Raw genomic sequence first — 24,205 nt, 5'->3', positions numbered from 1 at the left:
CATGTGCACTGATGGTGCGAAAGCAGTTGTTGGTAAGACTTCTGATGTCTTAGTACACGTTGAGGTAGGGGTACCTTCTGTACTAGAGCCAGGAGTGGTATTTTTCACCACCATGCATTAGTACTAAAAATAATAACTCATTGGGCAACATCCCTGACAAAGCACTGAAAATGAAAATGTTACTAAATCTTGACCTTGACTGATCTTTTTAATAGATTGTGTCATAAAATGAGAAGTCCCCATAAAGCAAGTCTGCTGCATGCTCCAGTATGACGTTGCCTCAAAGAAAACCACTTGTGTGACTGTTTGAATTGCAAACTGACCTAGCCAATTTTTTTTAATGGAACAGCATTTTTACTTGAAAGAATGACTGGCAAACTAAGATTACTTAGAATTGAGTATTTGGCACACATTTTCATAAAAGGGAACAAAATGAGCACGTCATTTCAATTAAAAAAGAAAACTGACAGGAATGAGTTACCAATGATAAAATTTGACCTTTCAAGTGAAAAATTAGGTTTTTGGGATTTGCATCTGTCACATTGAGCTTGATGGCTTTTCAGGACTTTTCATTTGAGATGTGTTATTAATGAATGTGGTATTTTAGTATTGTATAATAAACGTGTCATCACGTGCAAGATCTGCAAAACCAGTATTTTCCAAATCACCCGGTGCATGATGTTAAGAAATCGTGTATGGCTAAAGTCCATTTGAAGCTTATAACAGATCATTGACTTTTATTGTAACAGAGTGCAGAAAGTATATTGATATGGATTCAAAGTCAACACTAGAACTAACCTTTAAGCAATTGCTACTTGTCAAGTTTTGGTGAGGTATCAAAGAAGAATATCTGTTATTAACTAAGAAGGCTCCTCCCTTGCCCAGCTGCGTATCTCTCTGAGGCCACACTTGTTCACATGCTTTACCCAACAGAACATATCACAGCAGATTAAAAGCAGAATCAGACATGAGAATCTAGATGTCTTCTGTTAAATCAGACATTAAAATAATTTTCAAAAGTGTAAAACAATGCCATTTTTAACTTTTTAAATTGAAAAGATTTTGGGAATGCCTGGCTGGCTTGGTCAGTAGAGCATGAGATCTTGATTTGAGGCTGTAAGAGAGAGACAGAGAGAGCACAAGTCAGGGAGGGGCAGAGAGAGAGGGAGACATAGACTCTGAAGCAGGCTTCAGGCTCTGAGCTGTCAGCACAGAGTCCAGCACGGGGCTTGAATTTGGGAACTGCGAGATCATGACCTGAGCCAAAGTTGGATGCTTAACTGATTGAGCCATCCAGCCATCCCCCCAAAATATTTTTTATTAAAAATGATTAACATGTAAGTTTTACTAACTTAGAATGGATTCACATAGATTTTTTAAAATTCTTAGTTTTAATCTCTAATGTGATAAACATCAATAATTCACCTTTAAGAGTTAGACAAAAAGTTTGAGAACCACTGATTATGAGGAAGGAAAAGAAGACAGAAATTTTTTTTCTTTTTTTCTTTTTTTTAAAAGTAGTTTATTGTCAAATTAGTTTCCATACAACACCCAGTGTTCTTCCCCACAAGTGCCCTCCTCCATCACCACCACCTTTGTCCCCCCTTCCCCTTCAACCCTCAGTTTGTTTTCAGTATTCAGTAGTCTCTCAAGTTTTGCATCCCTCTCTCTCCCCAACTCTCTTTCCCTCTTCCCCTCCCCCTGGTCCTCCATTAGGTTTCTCCTGTTCTCCTGTTAGACCTATGAGTGCAAACATACGGTATCAAGACAGAAAATTTTTAAAAGATGAGAAAATTGATACAGAATGTGATAGTGATATGTACTTAAGAGGATGAGGACTTGATAAGTGGCAGTATGACTAGAAAGAAAAGGGCTAAGATTTGGTGACAGTTTTGATATGAGGTGAATAAGGTAGAGAGCTTAAAGATAACTCATATGATAACTATGTTTTTGTATTAAGGACTAGAAGCCAATTATTAACAGTCAGCTCAGGTTCATGGATAGATGCTCCACTGTAAATAAGTGTTTGGGAAATTCAAGGAGGAGAGAAGGTGGTGGAGGAGGAGGAGTAGTTTGGGGCACCTGAGTGGCTCAGTTGGTTAAGGGTCCAGCTCTTGATTTCAGCTCAGGTCATGATCTCATTGTTTGGGATCATGCCCCATGTTGGACTCTGTGCTGACAGTGTGGAGTCTGTTTGGGATTCTCTCTGCTCACACACAAACATGTGTGTGCTTGCTCTCTCTCGTTCTCTTAAACTTAGAAACAAAAATGAAAGCAGTAAGTATGGGCCAAGTTGGAACAGTTTGATAATTAAAAAAAGGAAGGAAATTTGTTGCCTTGAAGGAATAGTGAGTTCATAGAAAGTTATGTAAGGCAGAAAAATCATAAAAATCTATGGTTTTTATAAGTAAGAGAAATATAAGCACATTGAATATAGATAGGAATCAATAAAACCAGAAAATGAAATAATAGTGAGAAAGTGGGCTCTTGGTGTTAAAGTTGGTACAAATAATGGCCAGTTTTGACATAGTATCTTATCTCAAAGATGTTTGCTGTGTAAGGTATTTTCACATTTTTTCCTTTCCTCTCCTCTCCTCCCCTCCCCTCTCTCCTTTCCTTTCCTTTCTTCTTTTTCTTTTTCTTTTTCTTTTTTTTTAAGCTCACAACCTATAAGAAGTGGGTTATGGCCACTTCCCTCATGAAGAAATTGAGGGTTAGAGAGATTCACGCTGTAAGTGGTCCAGAGTAGTTTTGGCCAGGAGAAGTCCATTCTTCTGAGATTGTGGAAAGATGAGGGGATGATTATAAGGGTCACAAATGGATTTGAAGTGAGGATGGTGGTAATTGGAGAGGTGGTCCATTTATGGACTGTAGCTGAGGGCTGGTGCCCCAAACACAGTCCAACAGGTGTGGATAGTTAAAAAGAGACAAGAAGTGATCTAAAAAAATTCCCTTTGCCTTTTTCCACTTGTTTATTTCATAATGGTGTCCTATTTCATAATGGTGTCCTACTGAAGATTCCATGGAAACATTACTGGGAAGGAATATTCCTCCCCATTTGTCTAATGGAGGCCCAGGAAGTATGAGGCCAATTATCCTTGTAACTCCAAACACAGCTATCATAAATCCTTTGGATATTTTTTTAATGTTTATTTTTATTTTTTTCTTTTATAGTTTATTGTCAAGTTGGTTTCCATATGACACCCAGTGCTCATCCCAACAAGTGCCCTCCTCCATGCCTGTCACCTCCCTTCCCCTCTTCCCCCATCAGCCCTCAGTTTGTTCTCAGTTTTCAAGAGTCTCTCATGGTTTGCCTTCCTCCCTCTCTCCAACTATTTTTCCCTCTTCTCTTCTCCATGGTCCTCTGTTAAGTTTCTCCTGTTCCACTTATGAGTGAAAACATATGGTGTCTGTCTTTCTCTGCCTGACTTATTTTACTTAGCATGACACTAAGTTCCATCCATGTTGCTACAAATCGCCAGATTTCATTCTTTCTCATTGCCATGTAGTATTCCATCGTATATGTAAACAACGTCTTCCTGATGTATTTGTCAGTTGATGGACAGTTAGGCTGTTTGCATGATTTGGTTATTGTTGGAAGTGCTTCTATGAACATTGGGGTACATGTGCCCCTATGCGTCAGCACTTCTGAATCACTTGGATATATCCCTAGCAGTGCTATTGCTGGGTCATAGGGGAGCTCTATTGATAATTCTTTGAAAAACCTCCACACTATTTTCCAGAATGGCTGCACCAGTTTACATTCCCACCAACAGTGTAGGAGGGTGCCCATCTCTCCACACCCTCACCAGCATCTATCGTTTCCTAACTTGTTCATTTTAGCCACTATGACCAGTGAGAGGTGGTTTCTCAGTGTGATTTTGATTTATATTTCAATTCTTTTGATATTTAAATCAGTGAGAGATAAAGTGTTGCTGAGAGATGATGTCTCTTTAGCACTTATCCCACTTGATTTGGGTAAGGTACACCTATTATTGATGAGTGATTTAATATTTACTACACGAATGAAAATACTTGCCATTTAGAGTATCCCATTGGATTTTGGTTTGGAGGTCATTTTGTAGTAAGAATGAGTTCCAAGAAAATCTTATCTTAGTGTTTGGATCTCAGTATTTGGTGATCAGCTGTGGGAGTAGAAATGCATTTTAATCTCACAGTCCAATATATCAGTGTGAGTTCCTAGGCAACTCATCTATTCCAAAATGGTACCGTCAACTCTCTTCACCCAGAGGTCCTTCTGCCAGAATGAGAAGTTCAGCCAGAGATAAAGCTCTGTGCATTAGGGAGGGGGAAATGCAGCCGGCTTGACATGGATTGACGAATTCAGACTGAAGAGGGCTTCTGAGGGGAAGGTCACTAGAATGACATTTGAGAAGAGAGAATTATATGAAGGGACAGTTGGGAAGCTTTTGGACAAAATGAAATTGCAGTGGCTTACAGGATGGTAAGCCTGAAATAAAGAGCATCTCTTCATCCTGAATCCAGGTAAGGTTTGGGAACTTAAGGGGCATCTAAGTCCAGGTTGAACAGTTAGGAGAACAAATTGATCATGAATTTGGAGGTGTCCTGTCAATATAGACATTAAACCTGGAATTGCTACAGCTCCCAGCTTGTCTGAAAGGGCGAGGTTTAGATGAGGAGTTACTTGTCTTTGCATAGATACATATGTTTTAATGCAAACCTTGGCAACCTGGGGGTCTGTCTACAGACACAGTGTGCAGGCAGCAGTGACTCCTCGGGGAGCACCCCACCCTCCTAGGACCTACATAGGTTACAGGGTCTCCGAAGGAGCCCCACGTGAGCCCTAGGCCATGGCCTTGTTTGCTGTTAGGGTAAATTCTGTTGTAGCCAAGCCTGTGCAGCTGTTCTCTGTGCCTCCAACAGCAGCTGCCAACTGGGAGTAGTTTCTGGCACTTTCCCTGGAGTTTCAGGTTGAACCAGAAGCTAGACATTCAAGGGCACAGTCACAATTTGGTAGCGGTATAGAGATTGTTTTGGAAGGAAAGGGGAATGTGTAGTAGAGAAATTGCTGAGTTCTGGCCCCTCGCCCTCTTCTTTCCCTTTCCATCTGCATCCTGTTCTCCCTCTGGTCCAGCTGCCACCTGAGATAAAATAGCTGCCCGCCTGAGCCTTGGGGTGAGGTTGGGTGGGACTGAAGCTGTTCCAAAGTGGTTCAGCCCTTGGGTGTGCCTGGGTTTTACTGATTTGGTTTATTAGTTCCTGCCTTCTTTTCCCAAATGCCCAAGTACCTTGGGAACCAAAATGTGGTTGAAACTCTGGTGAGAAGGGGCCTTTTGTAGAGTGGCCTTCTGGGTGTGGTTGACTGCCCTGGGGTGCTCTTTTAACCCCTTTCGGCTTGGGGCCACTGCCCCTTCTTGTTACAAGTTTAACACAAATGATCCAGAAACATGTGGGCATTCTTAACCTAGAACAATCATGCCTTGCTTATTTTACCCCTGCAGTTTTCTAGAGCAACTAAAAAAAAAAAAAGAAAGAAAAAAAATCCAGGCTGGCAAACAGCAATTCTTACCACACACATTGGGAGCTTTTAAGAGTAAGCAAGGGATTGGATGCTTTTCCTTCCTTGAAGATAGCACCGGCCTGGTTTCCCTTGTAGCTGCTATCCTGGGAGAATGACTGAGCAAAACTGACATGAGTGAGGATAGTACAAATGCTCTTCTCAGCTCTGCTTGTTTTGATTTTGCGGTTCCTTACGGAAGGAAGGCAAAGTTAGCATTGAATTTTGGTGGTGAAATTGTAGCTCAAAGGTAACACTGCTGTTTTGTTTTCCTCATGTTATCTAAGACTTATCAGTAGATTCCCACATCTAGGAAAATTGGTTCATGAATGTATGGGTCTGGGTCTCTAGACGAGTAACAAAAAGGAATAAAACATTGAGTGAGAGTATTAGAGGTTGCATATTGCTTTAAAGTTCTAACATATATAAGCAGAGTTTGCTTTATACAGTTTTTTATTCCCTGATGGATGCTGATTTAAAAATATAGGAGACGTGTTAGAATGGTGTGAATATCATTTCATCACCCTTAATTAAGTTCCCTTAGGCTTTTGGATGTATTGTTAACCTGTAGCTCAACATTTAAACCCAACAACAGAATGTATTTAAGTGGGAAAAGTAAGATGACCAGCTGGTCAGGGAGGCCAGAGGAAGGACAGGCTTTAAGCATGCTCTGTGACCTTCAGGTTAACTGCTTCCCGCATCACTGTGGATGTGCTGAGAATACAGCCTGATTTTTCTCCTTCCCCACGTAAACAGAGTGTATGCCTGGCCCTGGTCTTCTGGGACACATTTTGCCGGGGCTTTAAAATCTTTGTTTCAGAGTGGATTCCTGACCCTTGAGTTGGAGTCCTGGTTTTGACTTTTGACTGCTGTGGGCATGGGGTATGCACAGGACATTTCCACCCGAGTAGTAATGCCGCTGTCTTAGATAATGAGAGCTGAGATTTCAGCTTTCCTCCAACGCTAAAGTAGCTGGGATCTCTGCCAGCATGCCACTTGAGTTAAACTTTATTTCAGCCTCCTGTGGGCATTGGCCACCCCGTTCTCTTAAAGAGTAAGATGAGGGCAGACCTCTTTCTGCCTTTGGTGTCTGAAGTATCCATTTTTTACAGGACATGGGTATAGGAATTGCTGTGCTGTAATCCCCCTCTGTTTTGATTCAGGTCAAATATTTCACTCTTTGCACTTGGAGTTCCTCTTTTACTGTTTTCTTAACCTGTCACAGCCTCTTAATTAGAATGTATTGCTAGAGGACAGGCAGCATTGTCAAACTTTGTGCATTTTATAAAAATACACAAAAGCACCAGACAAGCAGCTGCAGCTCGGACTCCTCCAGATGCAAACCTGAAATTCCCCAGAGGGGCATCTTCATTGTTTTCTCTCTTTGTTCCAGAAGCAAAGACCGATAATGAACCGAGCTGTTCGCCAGCAGCTCAAGAACTGTTGACAAGGCTGGGATTTTTACTGGGAGAAGGGATCCCAAGTGCCACACACATAACCATTGAAGAGAAAAATGAAACCATGGTAATGCCTGAGGAGGAGCCTGCATGTCCTACCTGCTCAGAGGATGAATGAAGGCATAACCATCTTCTCCCCGTCCCTGAGTGAGGAAGTCCCGTTTGCTCCATGAGCCTGGGCTGTTGTGTGTTGAAGTTTACTTCGACAGTTTGTGATTTCTGCATTGGGGAGGCGGGGAGAGGCAGAAGGGCGCAGGATGAAGGGAACCTTCGAGTCACCACCCAGGGAAGAGTAGCTAAATGAATTTAAGTGGCTGAAAGAATCCCATAGTCATGATACTACCTTTACCTTTATAATACCGTTCTTCTCAGCTGGCTGCCCTGGGATATGCTTTCCTGGTGCTTTTTTTGAGGTAGAGATCTTGGAGGGTCAGTGGGCTGAGGAAAAGATTTGTAGGAGATGAGGCAGAGACAAAAGAAGAGGATATCAAATGGTTCTTGCATGGGAGAGCACTCTGTGTCCTAGTGAACAGCAGTCTACCGCTTCCCATTCGAGATGTACACGTCTGCATGGCAATGAGGGGCCCGAGCCTCTGCCCCCTGGGAGGGTCTCTGCGAGGGTATCACACACTGAGATTGCAGTGGCCATCCGCCTCCTTGCCCTGATCGCAGAGCCCATAAATCTTCAGGAATTGAATCGGGCTGCAGTGCTCGTGAAACATTACAAAAACAGAGTTCCCAGGTTTTCCGTACAGAGGTCAAAGAACCCATTTGTCTTCTGCAAGACTTGAAATGAAAGGAAGTCTGCCTGCTTGCTATTTCTGTTTTACAAATGTGCATTCCCACTAAATTATGTCTAAAACTGCCCTTTTAATTAAAAAGCAACAACAACAAAAAAATCACAAGGGAGGGGAACAGAGCAAGGATATTTCTCTTCTGAAATTTGGAAGACCCCATATATGTGAAGCTCCTTAGTTTTAAAAAGCTGTTTTCCAGGTTCCTGTTTTGAGTTTGATCGCTGTAGCACCAGAAACAAAAGACTGTGTAGCAGCGTCCTGTGTGCAGCCGTGCTAACTCCTCCTTCCGTTCGTCTTGCAGTGCACAGCTCTGAGCCAAGGCATCAGTCCTTGCTCCACACTAACAAGCAGCACCGCATCTCCTAGCACCGATAGCCCCTGCTCAACCTTGAATAGCTGTGTCAGCAAGACCGCAGCCAACAAAAGTCCCTGTGAGACCATTAGCAGCCCTAGTTCCACCCTGGAGAGCAAGGACAGTGGAATTATAGGTAAGAAGCACACGGCTCGGTAATGTAATGGCTCCATGCACGTCAGCCAGAGCACTCACGAGGCAGTTCTTAAGAGGATTTTAGTGTGGTCTGTGAAGGTCGGTCTTCCAGGGCCCGCCCTGTTCTTTGCAGACCGCACTGGCTCCATGTGCATCTGAGAGGATGAAGCATCAGCTTCTATATTCCTTGATGTTTATTTTATAACACTGGGCTCATTTCGTTAAAAAAATTTCCAGATCGGATCTGGCCTGTGAAGTTACAAAATTTTACCTCTTCATCGATCAATTCCATTTGTTGGGGATCTGGTCTCATGAAGACATAAGACTGGGCAATAAAATCCCTGAATATTGAGTGCAATCTTGAAGTCATTTATTTCCTCACTTATTTCCAGGTGTTTGTACTTTAGTTTCTTTTAATAGTATCTGACCACTCGTTTTGGGGCCAGAATTTTGTAAGAATATCTACCCTGTGCCCCCTCTCCCCCCTCACAGTAGGTATGGATGTCCCAAACTGTGGATCAGGAGACACAGATTCTAGTCCTGACTCTTAGTTTGCCTAGCTGGGTGATCACTTTCATAACATTTGAGTTTTTCGCACACTTCTTTCCTTCTCTGTAAAAGTAAGGATTCTGATTAGTTCAGTAGATTCTAGCCCCAGGTACACATTAGAATCAAATGGGGAATTTAAGAGCCCTTATTTTTACATCTTACCCCAGACAAGAGTGCCTTTACGTTTCTGCAGGTGGGGTTGGACACCTGTGTGTCTTAGGTGTCCAGCTTGGTGCCTTTCAGATAACAGATGGTGTGAGGCCACTGGATAGATTTCTCGGACCCTCCTGTACGCCAGCATTGTGGTGCTGTTGAGCAGTATTCAGCTCTACTGAAGGTTCAGTTCCTTCCCTTTTTCTGAGTTATGCACATGCCTTTGAGGGATATTTTGTTTTAAATAAGTGGACTGAACCTCACTTCCACATAAGTGTATAATCAAACAGAATGACATTTGAGCTCCTTATTTTCTTTAGTCACCTCCTCTTTCTTTCAAGTGTAATTTGCAAAACCAAGCTGCAGGTTCCTGCACTGTGTATTTTGGAGATTTCCCCAAAAGATCTGTGAGATCCCTGGTGTAGACCTCACTGCAGCTTTCTGAGGAGCCCTTAGCATAAGGACAGCAGCCTGTGCCCTCAGTCTTCCTTTGTTTCAGGCTCTCCAGTAGGTTTTCATTTCATGCAGTTTTAATGGTCTTACTGAGATGAAGTCACATACCACAGTATTCACTCATTTAGACCACTGAATGATTCTAAGTTTGCTCAGAGCTGTGCAACTATCACCACCATCTGATTTCAGAACATTCTCACCGCAAAAAGAACTGTGTAACCATTAGAAGTCACACTGCATTGCCCTACAACCCTGGCCTCACTCATCAAGTAGACTGCTTTCTGTCTCCATAGACTGGCTTATTCTGGAAATTTCATAAAAATGAGGGCTTGATGGGGCACCTGGGTGACTCAGCCAGTTAAACGTCCGACTCTTGGTTTCAGCTCAGGTTATGATCTCATGAGTTCGAGCCCAGTGTTAGGCTCTGTGCTCCTGTACCCAGTGAGGAACCTGCTTGGGATTCTCCCTCTCTCTGCCTCTCCCTCTGTCTCTCTGTCTCTGTCTCTCGCTCTCGCTCTTGCTCTCTCTCAAATAAATAAACAAACATTAAAAAAATAAAATGGTGGCTTGAGGTTTTTATAGCAAATTTAAATTCTTTCACTCAGCTTCAAGCCCTTAACGGTGAGCTTATTCTGCTGATTTCCTATTGTACCTCTCTCCACTTCCCCACCTATTGTTTAGGTCAACTCATTTTCCTCAGTATTACTTAGGTCCTTATGCCCTCTCTCTGAGCTATCCATCACTGATGGGTCTCTGGTACTCTGGTATTCTGTGGTAGCCAGTTGATTTCCTTTACAGCATCCTTCACCCTTCTAAAATGTCCTCTTATCCATAGTTTACCTTCCTTCAGAAGAGGAGTTGGTCATTGCTATGGTTTTTGGGGATAGCCTTTCTCTTTTCGTGAAATGATCTGCCATTGGCATAGCATGCCTCTGATTATAACCAAGCCAGTTTCTTCTTTTGAGAGAAATTTTTCCAGTGACAGAAAATGAACTTATTCATGTATTCATTCCTCCTGCCCTCTGTTTCTGTCTCTTGTTTAGATACAGTGCTGCAGTTTCAAAAGTGTTCTACTTTTTTGTTTATTTTGGGGGAAGGGGTGTGTGCACATGTGAACAGAGGGGAGGAGCAGAAAGAGAAGGAGAAAGAATCCCAAGCAGTCTCCACACCCAGCACAGATCCCAGCACGGGGCTCATCCCAGGCCTGGGAGATCATGACTTGAGCCAAAACCTAGAGTTAGACGCTCAGTTGACTAAACCACCCGGGTGCCCCTAAAAGTGTTCTAAAGAGTGGAAAAAAATTACTGGTTTTATTTTCTGTGTTGTCATTGAGAGATTGAGCTGCCGGAATACCAAGGCTCTTAATTAGTACTTGATGTAATACAGTTTCATTTGATCGCAGACTGGTTAGTCCTCCTATTATATGCTTTCCACAGCACCTCAGTATTTTCCTTTAATTTACTTGTTCTGGTTTTGTTGTTTATTTTTGTCTCCATATGGTCCTCATTTATGTTATTCTGGCTATCTACTGGGCTCCCCGCTTGGTAGTGGGAGTGAGAATTTAAGGAAGGAGCATTGTTGCCACTGTCAAGGTACATCAAGGGAGGGAATGTGTAATTTGTTTTAAAAGAAGCTATGCAATATTCCCATTCCAAGTTGGCATTGTCACGTCTTTTAATGGTTGTCTTGGTGTTAAAGTTAAATGACATGTTTAAAGTCACTGAGGCTGTCCTTCAGTCCTTGGTTCCAGTCAGACATGTTCCCTTAACTCAGCTTTGCATGAGAAATGGTGACGATTGAGGTGATGTGGGAGTCATTAGGCAGTGCATGTCCATCTTTCACGGAAGGCCTCCCCGGCTTTGGAGATTGTGTGTCTTACTGCCTTCACTGATCTCCTGCAGGGAGTAAGGACTGTAGGTACTGACGGGGAAATACTGCTGGGGACAGTGCTCCTCTGTTCACTCTCCTTCCTTGACCTGCAGAACTAGAACCTGTTGCCAAGGGATACAGGGGAGGGTGTGGTAGGGAGGAGAAGGGGGCGGGGGGAAAGCAAGTATTTCCTTTCCAGGCAGATTGTAGCCACATCTCTTTGAAGAGGCAGGATTGGTGGGGCCAGAGGAGGCAGAGCGCTTCCTTTTTGAATCAGTGCAGGACATGCGAGTTTCATGGCCTCTTCATGGAGCAGGGATCTGTGACTCAGTTGCAGTTCTGTGATTGCTGGGGGTGGGGTGTGTGCTCTTTCTACCTGAGGAACGGCCTGGGAACAGCAGCCTTTAGGCATCTTAAGTGTTTAACAGTAAAATACTCAGTTACACAGTGATCTGAGTGGCCAGTGATGGAGGTGAGCTACCTTCGCTTCCTGCTCTCGAAGGCCCAGCAGCTGGTTAGGATCTGTGTTCTAAAGTTCCATAGGCCCTGGAGAGAGCAGGGAGGACTTTTCCATTTACTTTTCCATTTGAAATTGTTTAAAGAGTTGTTAGCCCATAGACCTTGGTTGGAACGGCAAAGGTATTGGGGATGGACTGATAACACACAGTTGCCGTGGCATTGTGTAGCTTAGGGTAGCTGCAGGCTCCCACACAGGGCTCAGAGTTGTATGCACAGTATTAGCACAGTTTATTTAGGGCATTTAGGGACATTTTCACATAGTGCTAACCCATCCTTAGAAATTCCTAGCCTTCCTCTTACTATGTAAGCTGATTTTCATCTTGTTGATTATATTTAATCTACCTGTTTTTGCTCAGCAGATGCCATGAAGAGAAGGTTGTGTCCCCACATGCTCAGACAGCCTTGTGAGGGCTGCCGTGGGGTGTCCTTCCTGTTCTGCTTCTGCTGGTTTTGACATGTTGCAGGTGAAGAGAGCTGTCTTTTTAGGAACAGCTTAGTGGGGAAAAGGGCAGAATGATGACCATTAGGAGAATTTATTGGACCCTTTGCAATCCTTCTGTGCGGAGGTCAGGGCTTGGCAGACCCTCTACCCTCTGTTCCAGCTTTACTGTGTCCTACAGAAGGGAGTCCCACTTCATCCTTCTTTGACGAAGTCCAAGTTCTTGTGATGTTCTTTAGCAGTTTTTTAGAAGTATCGTAATTCTGTCATGTACAAATCCTGTCTCTGCTGGATGGGGTGTAACTGAATTCCCTACAAATACATATATTTTTTAAGTAAAATTTCCTATTCTTTACATATTAAAATCATTAGTATTGCCTAGAAATAAGTGTCTGATTTTTCAAATTTGCAGTGAAAACCTTCTAAATGTGAAATTATACCCAATCTGCATAAGGTGGCTTTGCTACCTTAAACTTGCTTTAAAAGGAAAACTTTGTAAAGAAGTGGCTTTTAAAGGGGTTTCTTCCATGCCGGAGAAAACATTTTTTCTTAATGATGCTCCTTTAAATAAACTTGCTTCCAACTGCTAAATGGAACTTGTAAACTGTCTTAATTTCGGCTTAGAAAAAAATTAAGTAGGTGTATTCACTGGAATGTGTATGAAACCAAGTCTGATTCTAAAAAACAATTTTAACAAGCAGTATTTGATTTAAATGTATTGTTTTGGCTTTGTCTGTGTCCATATCATGATCAGTATTGTGTGTGTGTGTGTGTGTGTGTGTGTGTGTGTGTGTGTTTATTTCAAGAAAATAAGCTCTCTCTCTATTTAGGAAGAAAGTGAATGAATATTGGGTGAGGAGAAACAAACAAAACCCAGCTTTCCTATCACTATTTAAAAACAAAATAACAGTCCTTTCTGTGCATTAATAATAGATGTGCCCAGGAGAGGGACGTATAGGTGGCAATTAGAAAAATTCTGGCTGAGTAAGAGACCATTAAAAGTTAGTCATCTTTCCCTTCCAGGCCCTTCCTCTGCTATCTCCTTGTACCTGTTGACATTTATAATCTCCAAATTACTTTTGTAGTATCCCAGACCTGCTTCCTGTTGAGAGTTGTATTAGGATAGCTCCATTAAGGAGGAGGGCTATTCTGAGTGGACTGTGTCCACATCTCCCCACTGGGCTCCCACACAGAGCAGGTGTGTTGTTCACCTGCCTAGCTTCCCAACACCTGAGCCACCACATTCCACTGGGCCAGATAGCTTTCAAGAGATTAAGTGCTCAGAATATGAAAAGAGTAAAGAACCTGGGTTCTTCCTGCTGCCTTTCCCCTTTCTCTGGCGGGGAGGTGGGGTGTAGCTTGTTGCTCTTTCTCCCTTTGAAGCTAGAAGGCAGGTGTAAATATGGGCAGGGGAAAACCTTCACAGAAACATTTCTTCTGCAAATGTGGCTTGCAGGAAATACTGGGTACCTGATTAGTATCTTGCTGGTGCTTGCTAGAGTTTGATAATATTTGTTTTCTGCCCGGTTGCTTTGTATATTTAAAAAACAAGTTTCTTATGGGCTGACTTTTATCTTCCTATGACTCGACTCCCTCCTGGGCTGGTAAAATGAGAGTGATTCCAGAAGTAGCTAGAGACCTTTTGTTCCTTTTATTTCCTGGGCTTTGTGTCCCATGGGAGATGATCATATGCATAGAGAGGCCTACAAAGAGAAATTAATTGTATTTTATTTTCATTTTTAACCTGTTGTAAATCTTGCCCTTTTGATTTTATGCTAATACTGCTTTGTATTGCCCTGCTTGCTACTAAATTGAAATGCTTCGAAATTGATTTGGTAATAACTATTTAGAGTGTTTCAGATCTGTGTTAATATTCATTTTGCTACATTGCCTGCAATTTAAAAAATCATCCTTAATTATAGAAGCTTTTTTTATCTCCTGGGTGAAGGAGGAAAATTTGCCTTTACATATATAATTTGGTAATATACTTAATGTGGTAAAGAAATCCTTTATGATGATTTGAGGCAGCAGAATGCCTGCTGTACTTGTATTCACAGTGTAGTTGGATTCTTCAAGCTACTCTGTCGGCATAGCAAGCATTTATTGGCACCTACTGTGTACCAGGAGCCAGTTTGTTCCAAACTGGTACAATAAAGCTCAGGTACAGTATCTGTTTCAACACTTTTCCACCCGTGAAACCAAAGAGTGGTTTTTTGCCCTTGGAGACCTGGGCAATTTATCAGTTACTGAAAAGGGTTTAAAACGTGGCAATGGTTGAAACCTCTTGATGGAAGATGTATGCTGTAGGTGCATAATAATACCAACCACTGGTGGTGCCTTGTGCTCTTTCCTGGAAGAGTCCAGAATTCTGTGGAGTCATTGGGCTATGTCAGAAGCTCCAGTGTCTGTGCCTTCAGTATGCAGGTAATGCAAAGCTTTACCAAAACACGGCATTGGGTGTTATTGCTCGAAAACTTCATGGTGTTTAAATCCACAGGCTTTTCTCTGGAGGCTACTACCTGCTGTGTCAGACTGTGTTTAGGCAGTGTGGCCTGTCTTCCACTCCACCAGTGCCCCGCCCCCACTGATTCTTTAGGTGTTTCCACAATCTAAGGGAGTTCACAAATTCAGCTGTGAACCATGGCTTGGGTCCCTGGCCTCACTGCATGTCATAGCAGAGCATGCCTTGCGCAATGCCATGAGCACTGAGCCAGAGATTTGGTACAGAGATCTGTCTGCCACAAGCCAAAGCACAGTGCCCTTGTGCAAGGCCTGAAGGGGAGCAGGGCTTGCAGTGCTTTACACTGGCCAAGCTGTTGTCCGTCGGAAGTTGTGGAAGGAGAAGCCAGAAAGTCCCTGAGAGCCAAAGGTAACTCAGGCCACCTTCCCAGTGGTATTTCGGGCAAGGACGAGTCATGCTGAGTGCCTTCCCTGGAGTCCTCTCCTTGCTGGGCTGAGGGAGGTGAAAGCCATCACTCCAGGTGAGCCGCCTCTCTTCACTGTGTGGTTACTTTGCAGGTGGGGCTGAGGGAGAAGCCCAGTCTGGTGTTTCTGGTCCGAAGGTTTCAGGCAGGCTGGTTTCGTCCATGCAGTCCTTCCCTCTGTCACCCGGGGAGATACAAAATGCGGCACGGCAGCCGGAACCGTGTAAGACACTGGGGGTGAGCAAGGGAAGAAGCAAATCCTGTCAGGCCAGGAGAACCAGGGTACTGGGCACAGTGTGTTTTCTCAGCTTTTCTCTCTGCTCTTCACCCAGTCTTGTTTAGACTCTGCTTTCTCTTTCCAAAGTTGTTAGTGGTCTTTATGCTGGCAGGCCCCAGGAGGTGGTGTATCTGGAGCATAGCTGAGATTTTCTTGTTTTCATTCTCTTCTCCCACTTTTCTAAGCAACCATTATGTCTTTTTTTGTTTGTGTGTTTTGGCCTTTAATTCATTGGTCCAGTGTTTTAAACTTCGTGTTACCCATTATACTGAATATGGAAATTGAAAAAAGGTTTCTTTGTTTTTTCATTGCTACTCTATTTTCAGCTGTATGGGGAGGAAAACATTCTTGGGTGCTCATGATATATGAGGCACTTCACATACATGCCTTTATATCTGGTTTTGTCCCCAAACCCACGAAGGTCAAAGGACTCTCTTTATAGAGCCCCTGGTTTTGAAAATTGGAGAACACAAGACCGTCTTTGGAATGCTTGAAGGAAATATCAATTTCTGGGCTTTTTAAAAGGTCTCTTCAAAATATATTTTTTGGTGTATGATTCTATTAGAATAAATTAGGGTGCTGCCTGTATGTAATTTGTAAATACATGGATTTGGGATACACGCTCTGGTTTTCCTGATAGTGTGGCATGGTCAGAACAATGTGGGCATCATGACAAGGCTCTAGGCATATGCAGCCTGGAGGACTGTTAGGAGTCGTCAGTGAGTTGAGATATGATAAGGTCTTAGAACAGAGCCCATTCATAGTAAGCACTATTATATTTATGTTAGCCACTGCTGTTATTTCCTGAGGCTGCTTTATACTTAATCCCTCCCCAGTGGATTAGAAATGCTTACAAATAGACATTTAGTAAAATAGGATTTTTTTTTTCCATGATGGTATGAGCTGAGGAAAGAAAATAAGAGCAAGTGAAAAAGTGGAAGGGAGGGAAGGTGGGGAGTGGGCAGAATGATGAAGAGGAGTAGGAGATACTCCCAGTTAGGGAATGAATATGTCATGGGGATGAAAGGCACAGCACAGGGAATGTAGTGAATCGTGTTGTCGTAGTGTATGGAGACAGAAGGTAGCTACGTTCGCTCCCAGTGAGTTCAACATAATATATAGAGTTGTTGAATCCCTGTGTTGTACACCTGAAACTAATGTAACATTGTGTGCCAACTATACTTAAAAAAAAAAAAAAAAAGGTGAGGTCAGGAGTCAGGTTCATAAGACTTGATTCATTTTGCTTCTCAGTGGGCAGAGTTTTAGGATCCCTGGTAGCCTGTACAAAGAGAGACACAGTCAGATACATACTTATGATATCTGTAAAGACAAGACAAAAATGTGCCCATCACTGGTACTCTGCCTGGAGATTACCCCTTATTGGTCCTCAAAAGGGGAATTTGAACTCAAAGTCCTTTGCACTTTTCACGTCTTTTCTTTTCTCCGCTTCAAAGGGAGACAAATTCTACTCTCTGGGACACTCGTTTGATATCAATCACCCTTAGTTCATAAACAATTCTAGACTAACACTACAGTTGTTTTCATTTTCTTCATAATGTTCCTTTAAGCCTGTAACTTGATTCAGAGCCTACCAAACTACTTATTGGGCCCTGGACTTAACACTGATTTTTAAAAATTTTATTTTAAGTCTACATTCAATGTATCAAAGAACCTTCAATAGGCAAAGAAGGGGGTGGGTATGGGAAAGCTGGGAAGGGGAAGGAATACAGTTCTATTACAGTACTTTATATAGCAAAACATTTAATGTCTCTTCCACTTCCTGGCTGCTGTGTGCCCATGACTGGCTTCTCTCCACTAGCCCCTGCCTCGGGGCTACTGTTTTTAACAAGGCAAAGTTCATGAACTGCAAACTACTTTTTAGCCACACACACTTAAAGACCTTTTGCTTGTTGGGAGTTGTGCAAAGCAAGGGAGTTTCAGTACACATTGTGTGAGCAGTCAGAAGAGCTGATATTAGACCTACCACTAACCGTGTGTGTGTGTGTGTGTGTGTGTGTGTGTGTAGGTGGGTGAGTGAGGGGAGGGGCGGTGGGGGAGATTAGTCTCTCCCAACTGTGTTCCTATCTGTTAAGTAGGGTTGATGATTCTCAGCCTGTCCATCTCTCCTCAAGCATTGTGGTGATCGTGTATATGTCCTAATATGTTTTGAGCGTGCATTGGAAGTCGTGTAGCCCTGTGTGCTAGTAGGTCTGGTTAAGCGTGCTATTACTACATAGGAGTGAGAACACACTGTCCCTGCTTAAAAGGAGTTTGCAAATGGTGTGCAGTCAGAAGTAGCACGTGTGAATCAGTGAGCAGGACCAAACCTAATTGAACACTAAACTGTGAGAAGCAAAGTCTAATCTCCTAGCTTGATAAAACTTGAAGTTTTATCATTTAACAGTATACTGTTAAATCACCCATTTAACAGAATACTGTGTGTTGGAAGAGTGGTAGAGACCTTGTCTGAATGATAATGGTCAGTCTTAATTCACAAAAGCCGGCATCTGTATGAGCCGAAGGAATAAAATGTTAGCACTTATCAGTACTTGGGCACTTTTTGAGTTGTTAGGGAATTTGAAGGATTACCTAAATCTCCAGAAAATGTCAAACGACACCTAGTTTTTTGAGGTGGTGCTTTTTTTTTTTTTTTAAGTCCTCATAGTGAAGATGCTGCCATAGTGTGTGTGTGTGTGTGTGTGTGTGTGTGTGTGTGTGTGTGTGTGTTAACGTGAAAGTGACTGATTAACTTGATGAAGGGTTTGAATTTAACTGAAAGAAAACAAGGTATTTTTGAGTAGCCTGTCATTTGTTGTAAGAACCAGTTTTTCCTGGCCACTGTGTTGTTGCCCTACCTGGTGTGCTTCTTGGGTTATGTGGGAAAACGGCTCTTGTTGGACATGCATCTGTCGCCTTGCCTCAGGGCTTAATTGTGGGGCTAAGCTGTGGGGCTTCATGCTGTGTGGGCTGCATCTGGTACTGCATTTTAGGGAGGATTACTGCGAGGGGGGCAGTCTTAGTGGGAGAGCCTGTGGCTGGAGAGCTTCTCGCCTATCTGAACAGTGGAATGTGTGTCTTAGCGGAACATCATGAGGGCAGTTGGGGCAGTCTCCTACTTAGAAACACATTATAAACTTACCCTCATTTTGAAATGGCAACCCCATCTTGGACTTCCTTTCTTGGCTATTGTTCCTGCAGCTGGGGGCTTTCCTCCTGCACCCACTTTCCTGCCCCTTATCAGTACTTGGGGACTTGTATCTGTACAGTGAGAATGGGACTGTCAGCCTGTCCCTGCAGTCTAGGGCCCCTGAACGGGCCATCCCAGTTCTGTTCCGCTGCCTCTGAGGAGGGAAGTCTCAGTCCCTGCTCACCCGGCTTATGGGCTGAGTTAGGATTCAGACGCTTTAAGGGTATGACTCTGATGTGCATCGCACTTAGGGAAAGCAAACGAGGAGAAACCTCACTCTGACTTTCTTTGTATTTTTGACCTTAAGAAGTATGTGGCCCCAAATAAAGCAGCAACGAAATAAAACCAAACAAATCACCCCTGCCCCTACTCTGTCGCTGCTCTTGTAACTTCGATTTTGGGGTAGCCTGGGAACCTAACTAATTATGTCTGCTGCAAGATCCTTCTGAGTCCCAAACAGTGGGCTTACAAATGAAGGCTTGTAACAATCATAGCTTATTAACATGACAATGAATAATTATTAATAAGCAATGATCTGATTGATAAATTAGAGTATTCCTATGAAGCATTAGCACGGTTCCTGCCATATAGTAACCTGAAACAAATGTTAGTGGCTGCTATTACCACCACCACCACCACCACCACCACCACCAGCATTTTCAGAGTGGAGAGTCATGCTTGCTATACTTGTGTGCATATGAATGGTCCATTTGAAAAACACATGAGCCTGTGATTGAATCGAAATAGATGGAGATATCAGTTTTAATACTTTGGATAGAATACTTGGAAATGTTGGGAATAGACACTCTGGGATGGGTCCATCTTAATTCAGCTTAGATTTTTGTTAGAGACAGAAAAATCAAGTTCTGAATCAATAACCATAAGATTAAATGTAGTGTCTCTGAGCACAGCTGGAAGAGATGTTTGTTCATCTGCTTATTCATTGAGCACTTAGTGTGTGCCAGGGGCTGTGCTGTTCAGAAAAGGGAGGGAGCAGATCGAGGCAGACACTCTGAGGCTTCAGCGCATAGGAAAGGTTTTTAAATAGGGAGACAAGCAGTGGATAATGAGTCCAACTGGAGCAACAGGACTAAAGAGCATTTTAGAATTGTGACAGAATGTCCTGCGGTCACAGTGAGGAAATTGTTTTGTCTTTACTTCTAAACTTTAAAGAGCATTGTAAAAATAAACAGAACAAAGCTCTCTCAGACCCTTTGATCTAGATAACAGGCTGTTGGAGCTAATTCACCAGCCTGCTGATAGTTTGTATGGTCCCGGTTATATTGATGAAGTAGCTTAATCCAGGAGGCTGAGATCTATTATACTACACTCTGATCTGCCACATGCCATTGAATCTCTCAGGTAAGGGCCCAGGCTGTGCATATCCAAACAGGAAACACAGAAGGACCAGAGAACATGCCCCTTGTTTTCTCTAGGACATAAGCCAGTGTTGGGTCTATGGTAACCTGTGCTTGCAAGGGGCTCAGGTCTTTAAATTGGAGGTGGCTGTTTGTAGAAGCCATGCAGGTGAATATTGCTGTTTTCTTACATCATGTTCCTCCTCTTTTGCCAAGATGGTTTTCCGTCTTAAAGATTAAATTCTGCAGTCAGGCATCCCTTCCCATGCTGGTGTTTCTGTGTGCTGAGAGGTTTTCCACTCTATGCTGTGAAAGGAGAATTAAGTCAAGTCACTCTTTCTGATTCATCTTGAACAGATGTTATAAAGTTTAATTCTAAGGATCAAATTCTCTGCTTGACTTTATAATTGTATTTTTGTTCTTCTAGATTTTCTCCTGCATGTTTTCTGCATTAACCATTGTATCGCCTTGTCCTCTGCCCCCATATACAAATGTTAATTTGGGAAAAAAAAATGTTTATAGGTTCAAAGGAATTTAATGAGATATGAATTCTTTTGTGAGCAATTCCTCTTTGTTAAAAAGAGCTGGTACATCATCTCTAAATTACATAGGTTTACTGTTAACTCTCAGTTACTTTCAGACAGCTTTTTCATGATCTTACCAGCCTTTTTTTCCCTCCCTGGTAGAATGACTTAGTTTATTTCCCATGATAAGCAACATTCTTCTAATTTACCAAAATACATTGTATGAAACATAACTTTGATAAAAATCTGTGTGGACCGGAAACGTTTCCATTGATCACGGGGCGGGCAGTGTGCTTGTGTTAACTCTCAGCAGCCTCAGCTGTGCCTGGCCTCCTTCAAAGTATTTTGGTCTCTCATTTCAGCCACAATTACAAGTTCATCCGAAAATGATGACCGGAGTGGCTCCAGTTTGGAATGGAATAAGGACGGAAGCCTAAGGTTAGGGGTACAGAAAGGAGTCCTTCATGATCGCAGGGCAGATAATTGCTCCCCAGTGGCAGAAGAGGAGCCCCCTGGGTCAGCGGAGAGCGTGCTGCCCCAAACTGAAGCCTCAGTTGGAGATGGTCCAGTCCCTTATTCTCAGAGCTCCAGCTCGCTAGTAATGCCACGGCCCAACTCAGTTGCAGGTAAGGACATGCCTCTCTCCAGAAGGGTTATTATCTCACTGGGTCTGAGGTGCCCCGTGCTCACTCTCTCCACTTGGGGATCTGGTCCAGACACAAGCCAGATTTGTGATCATGGGTCAGGCACTTCCTTTGTCTAGGCCTCAGTTTACCCATCTGTAAACATGTTAAGGCTGCCGTTAATGGTCTTTAACTGATCCTTCCACTCTGGAATTCTTTAAATCTAATATTTAGATTCTATGGCTCTTTGTGTATGAAGGAAGAAAGTGCCAAAAACTTTGCCCTTGTTTTTGGTACTTTAAGCCTGAGTAAATTTGTACCTTTTTATTACATATTGGTAAACAGGAATCATTGTTTAGAGTGAGTTTGTTAATACCAACTCAAAGAATTTCTAATCCAACTTTCAAACTAATTTTTTATAATTGAGGCCCATCATACAGATGGGCGGTCCTCTTTCTGTATCCTTCAGTTATAAGGGAGCTCACCGCTTAAAACACAAGCAGCCCAAGTGAGGCCTGTCAGTCAAGGAATGAAAATGGGAAAGGCAGGCACTCCTTGGAGGAATGGGGTCTGCTGGAACAAGAGGAGGATACAAAGTGGGTGACTTTGCTAGTTGACAGTGGGTGGAGAGCAGTTTGGAATGGGCGAAGAAAGGAACTCTGCCTCCGAGCTGTCCTGCCTGCTCTGATGGTCCCAAGTTTCCAAACCCCATGCTCCTTTGTTGAATTTAAAAGATGACCTTGTTTCAGTTTTTCTGTTACCAAACTAGCACTTAAAATTTCCCCTCTACTAACAGTCCCAGGTTCTCTCTCTCTACATCAAACGATTTTTCTCTCCTGTACCTTGGGGATGTGACCGGCCAGTCTGGTTATTCTTGGGCGTTCTTTTTTCAATGGAACTCTGAAGCAGCTGATACATAAATGGCCCTAATGGAAAAGTTCTGAGGCGCGGCTCTAATTCACTTTCAAAGGAAGTAAATGGCCTTGTTCCAGAAGAGGGATTTGGCATGTCTGCCCGTGAGAAGTAGGGGGGAGTGTTATCATTATGCGTATTGAGTGATGGTTCTTCCGAAAGCTTTTATGCCCTCCCACCACTATCCTGCTACCTACTGCAAAGTGTGTTGTGCCCAAGGCATTTAGACTGCGTCTATCTACCTAGTCATGATGAACGATTCATTTGTATGATCCCAGAACATGATAGTCTTATTGACTTCAACAAAATAGCAAACTTGTATTCAATTTAATCAAGCTATTTTAAAATTAGTAAGCACATTAATACATTAATAGTGTCGGAAGCACCCCATTTAGGGTTATGTTTTCTCCCTGATGTTCTTTCATGTGATCTCCTGGCATGTGGAGTGACAGTGGGTGTGAGCTGAACTTTTCCAGGAGACTGCGGTGATTATAGAGCAGGGCTTTCTGATTTCTGCTGTGCTTATTCATTAGCGTCTCTGTACGCACTTGAGCTAGACCTCCTGTGGAATGGGAGGGTGTTACCTCTGGGTTTGAGCAGTGGCTGCCTGGCATAATGGGTTTGCTCATTTCTTCTCTGTTGCAAATTTTATAAACTGAAAGCTTAATTTAGAAGTAAATAAGTAAGTTTTTTACCTCATGGTATCTCTTAACAAGCAGAGTCTGAGAGAAACTTCATGGCCTACCTTCCTCCCCCTGAAGCTGAACCTCAGTTAAGAAGCAATGGCAAGGTTTTTCCAAGTATCATTGAAAAGAATAAAAGATTCAGGTTGTATAGACTGAGTATAGCCCTTTGTCTAGTGATTAGAAGGCCAGCTGCTACAAACAGGGTAGTAGGCAACCCTCAGTGTTAGAAGGATTTAAGTAATATGTCATGGACCATGTATTTCAATCCCTGGGAATTATTTGCATCTGAAAATCCATGTAAACACAAATTGCCATTTGGGAAACATCAAGTGATTACATTTGGCATATGAAGGCAAGAGTGAGGACCAGCAGGTGAAGGAAAAGTGATACCAGACCTCTGGTCATGGCAGCCCCAAGGGACCTGTCTGCTGCTTCCCTCCCATCCCACTACGGGGAGTGAGAATATGAAAATGAGTTCCTGAGGTTGCCAGCCTTTCCTATCAGTGAGCCTGTTACAAAGAACTGTGGTTGTCTGTTCACTGTTGTGTCTAGTACAATGAAATTGGTAAAATTCTTACATCAAAGACTATAAAAATAAGTTGGCTAGGTTTGGAGATTGTTTCATTCTACAGAGATTTTCTTTGTAAAGGTATCTGTTAGAGTGGAATTGGTTTAAAATGCTGCAGTCAGGTTATTACTTTATACTACATCAAATATGTGGCATGGACACCTCATTCCCTTATTGGAAAACAGAAGGAGAAGTCTTGAACGCGATATCTTAGATAATCTAGAAATTGGTAAGTAGGTTCTACTATTTTTGACTAACTTCTTTTTCCTTTTGAATTGCTTTCTAAGTGGATCACAGACACTGTATTTAGTTTTCAAGAAAAACAACAAACAAATTGAACTAACAGCCAATTTTGTTGAAATTCTAACTGGTCATTGCCTCAACTGAATGGCATTTACCAAGTTAGTCCATGGTATTTCAACCGATGTTTCTTTTTGTTGTGATTAGAGAATTTTCCTTCTGCTCCCTCCACCCCCCAAAACACTCCTTTGGAGCATCTTAAAATACCCTTCTCACTCAGATGGTTGATGTGATGTGTATGTGTGCAACAAGTGTGCAATTTAACCGTAGAGCTATTAGCAGTAGGTGTATTGCAGCATAAAATTATTGCTTTCCTTCTGCTTTTTCTCAGTCCTGAGTTTGAAAACCGTTATTATTAAATACAGGAAGTGAGTCTAGCTGTTGTGGTGGTAATATCTGAGAATCTACTGTACACATAGGTGAGAAGGCAGTATGTGGTCCAGGTAGCCTGTTCTGCTAGGTGGGGAGCACCTAAAGCTTCACTGTCCCAACTCGAATCTCTCTCAGTGGCCATGACAATGCTGCAGGAAGCAGAGGTAGCCCGCAGTTCCTGTCTTACAGCCCCACTGAGCCACGGGTCCATT

The 24,205-nt window shown here is 42.7% G+C and overlaps 1 protein-coding gene across 6 annotated transcripts in view; it reads left to right on the top strand.

Annotated features, from left to right (window-relative positions):
- Nucleotides 1–24,205, top strand: part of TANC1 (tetratricopeptide repeat, ankyrin repeat and coiled-coil containing 1) — a 238,930-nt gene that overhangs the window by 154,908 nt on the left and 59,817 nt on the right. For 2 of the 6 annotated variants that reach the window (XM_029934530.1, XM_029934527.1), the window contains exons 5-7: nt 6,936–7,063; nt 8,095–8,281; nt 20,895–21,158. In XM_029934530.1, coding sequence (XP_029790390.1) covers nt 6,936–7,063; nt 8,095–8,281; nt 20,895–21,158 — 579 coding nt within the window. Of the gene's footprint in view, nt 1–6,932; nt 7,064–8,094; nt 8,282–20,894; nt 21,159–24,205 lie in introns of all 6 variants that reach the window. The other 4 variants (XM_029934529.1, XM_029934526.1, XM_029934531.1 and 1 more) reach the window with 3 other exon arrangements.

Source organism: Suricata suricatta, chromosome 3, assembly GCF_006229205.1.
Source record: "Suricata suricatta isolate VVHF042 chromosome 3, meerkat_22Aug2017_6uvM2_HiC, whole genome shotgun sequence".
NCBI lineage: Eukaryota > Metazoa > Chordata > Mammalia > Carnivora > Herpestidae > Suricata > Suricata suricatta.
Note: the sequence above shows the minus strand (reverse complement) of the source record. Positions and strands in the feature narration are given on the sequence as shown.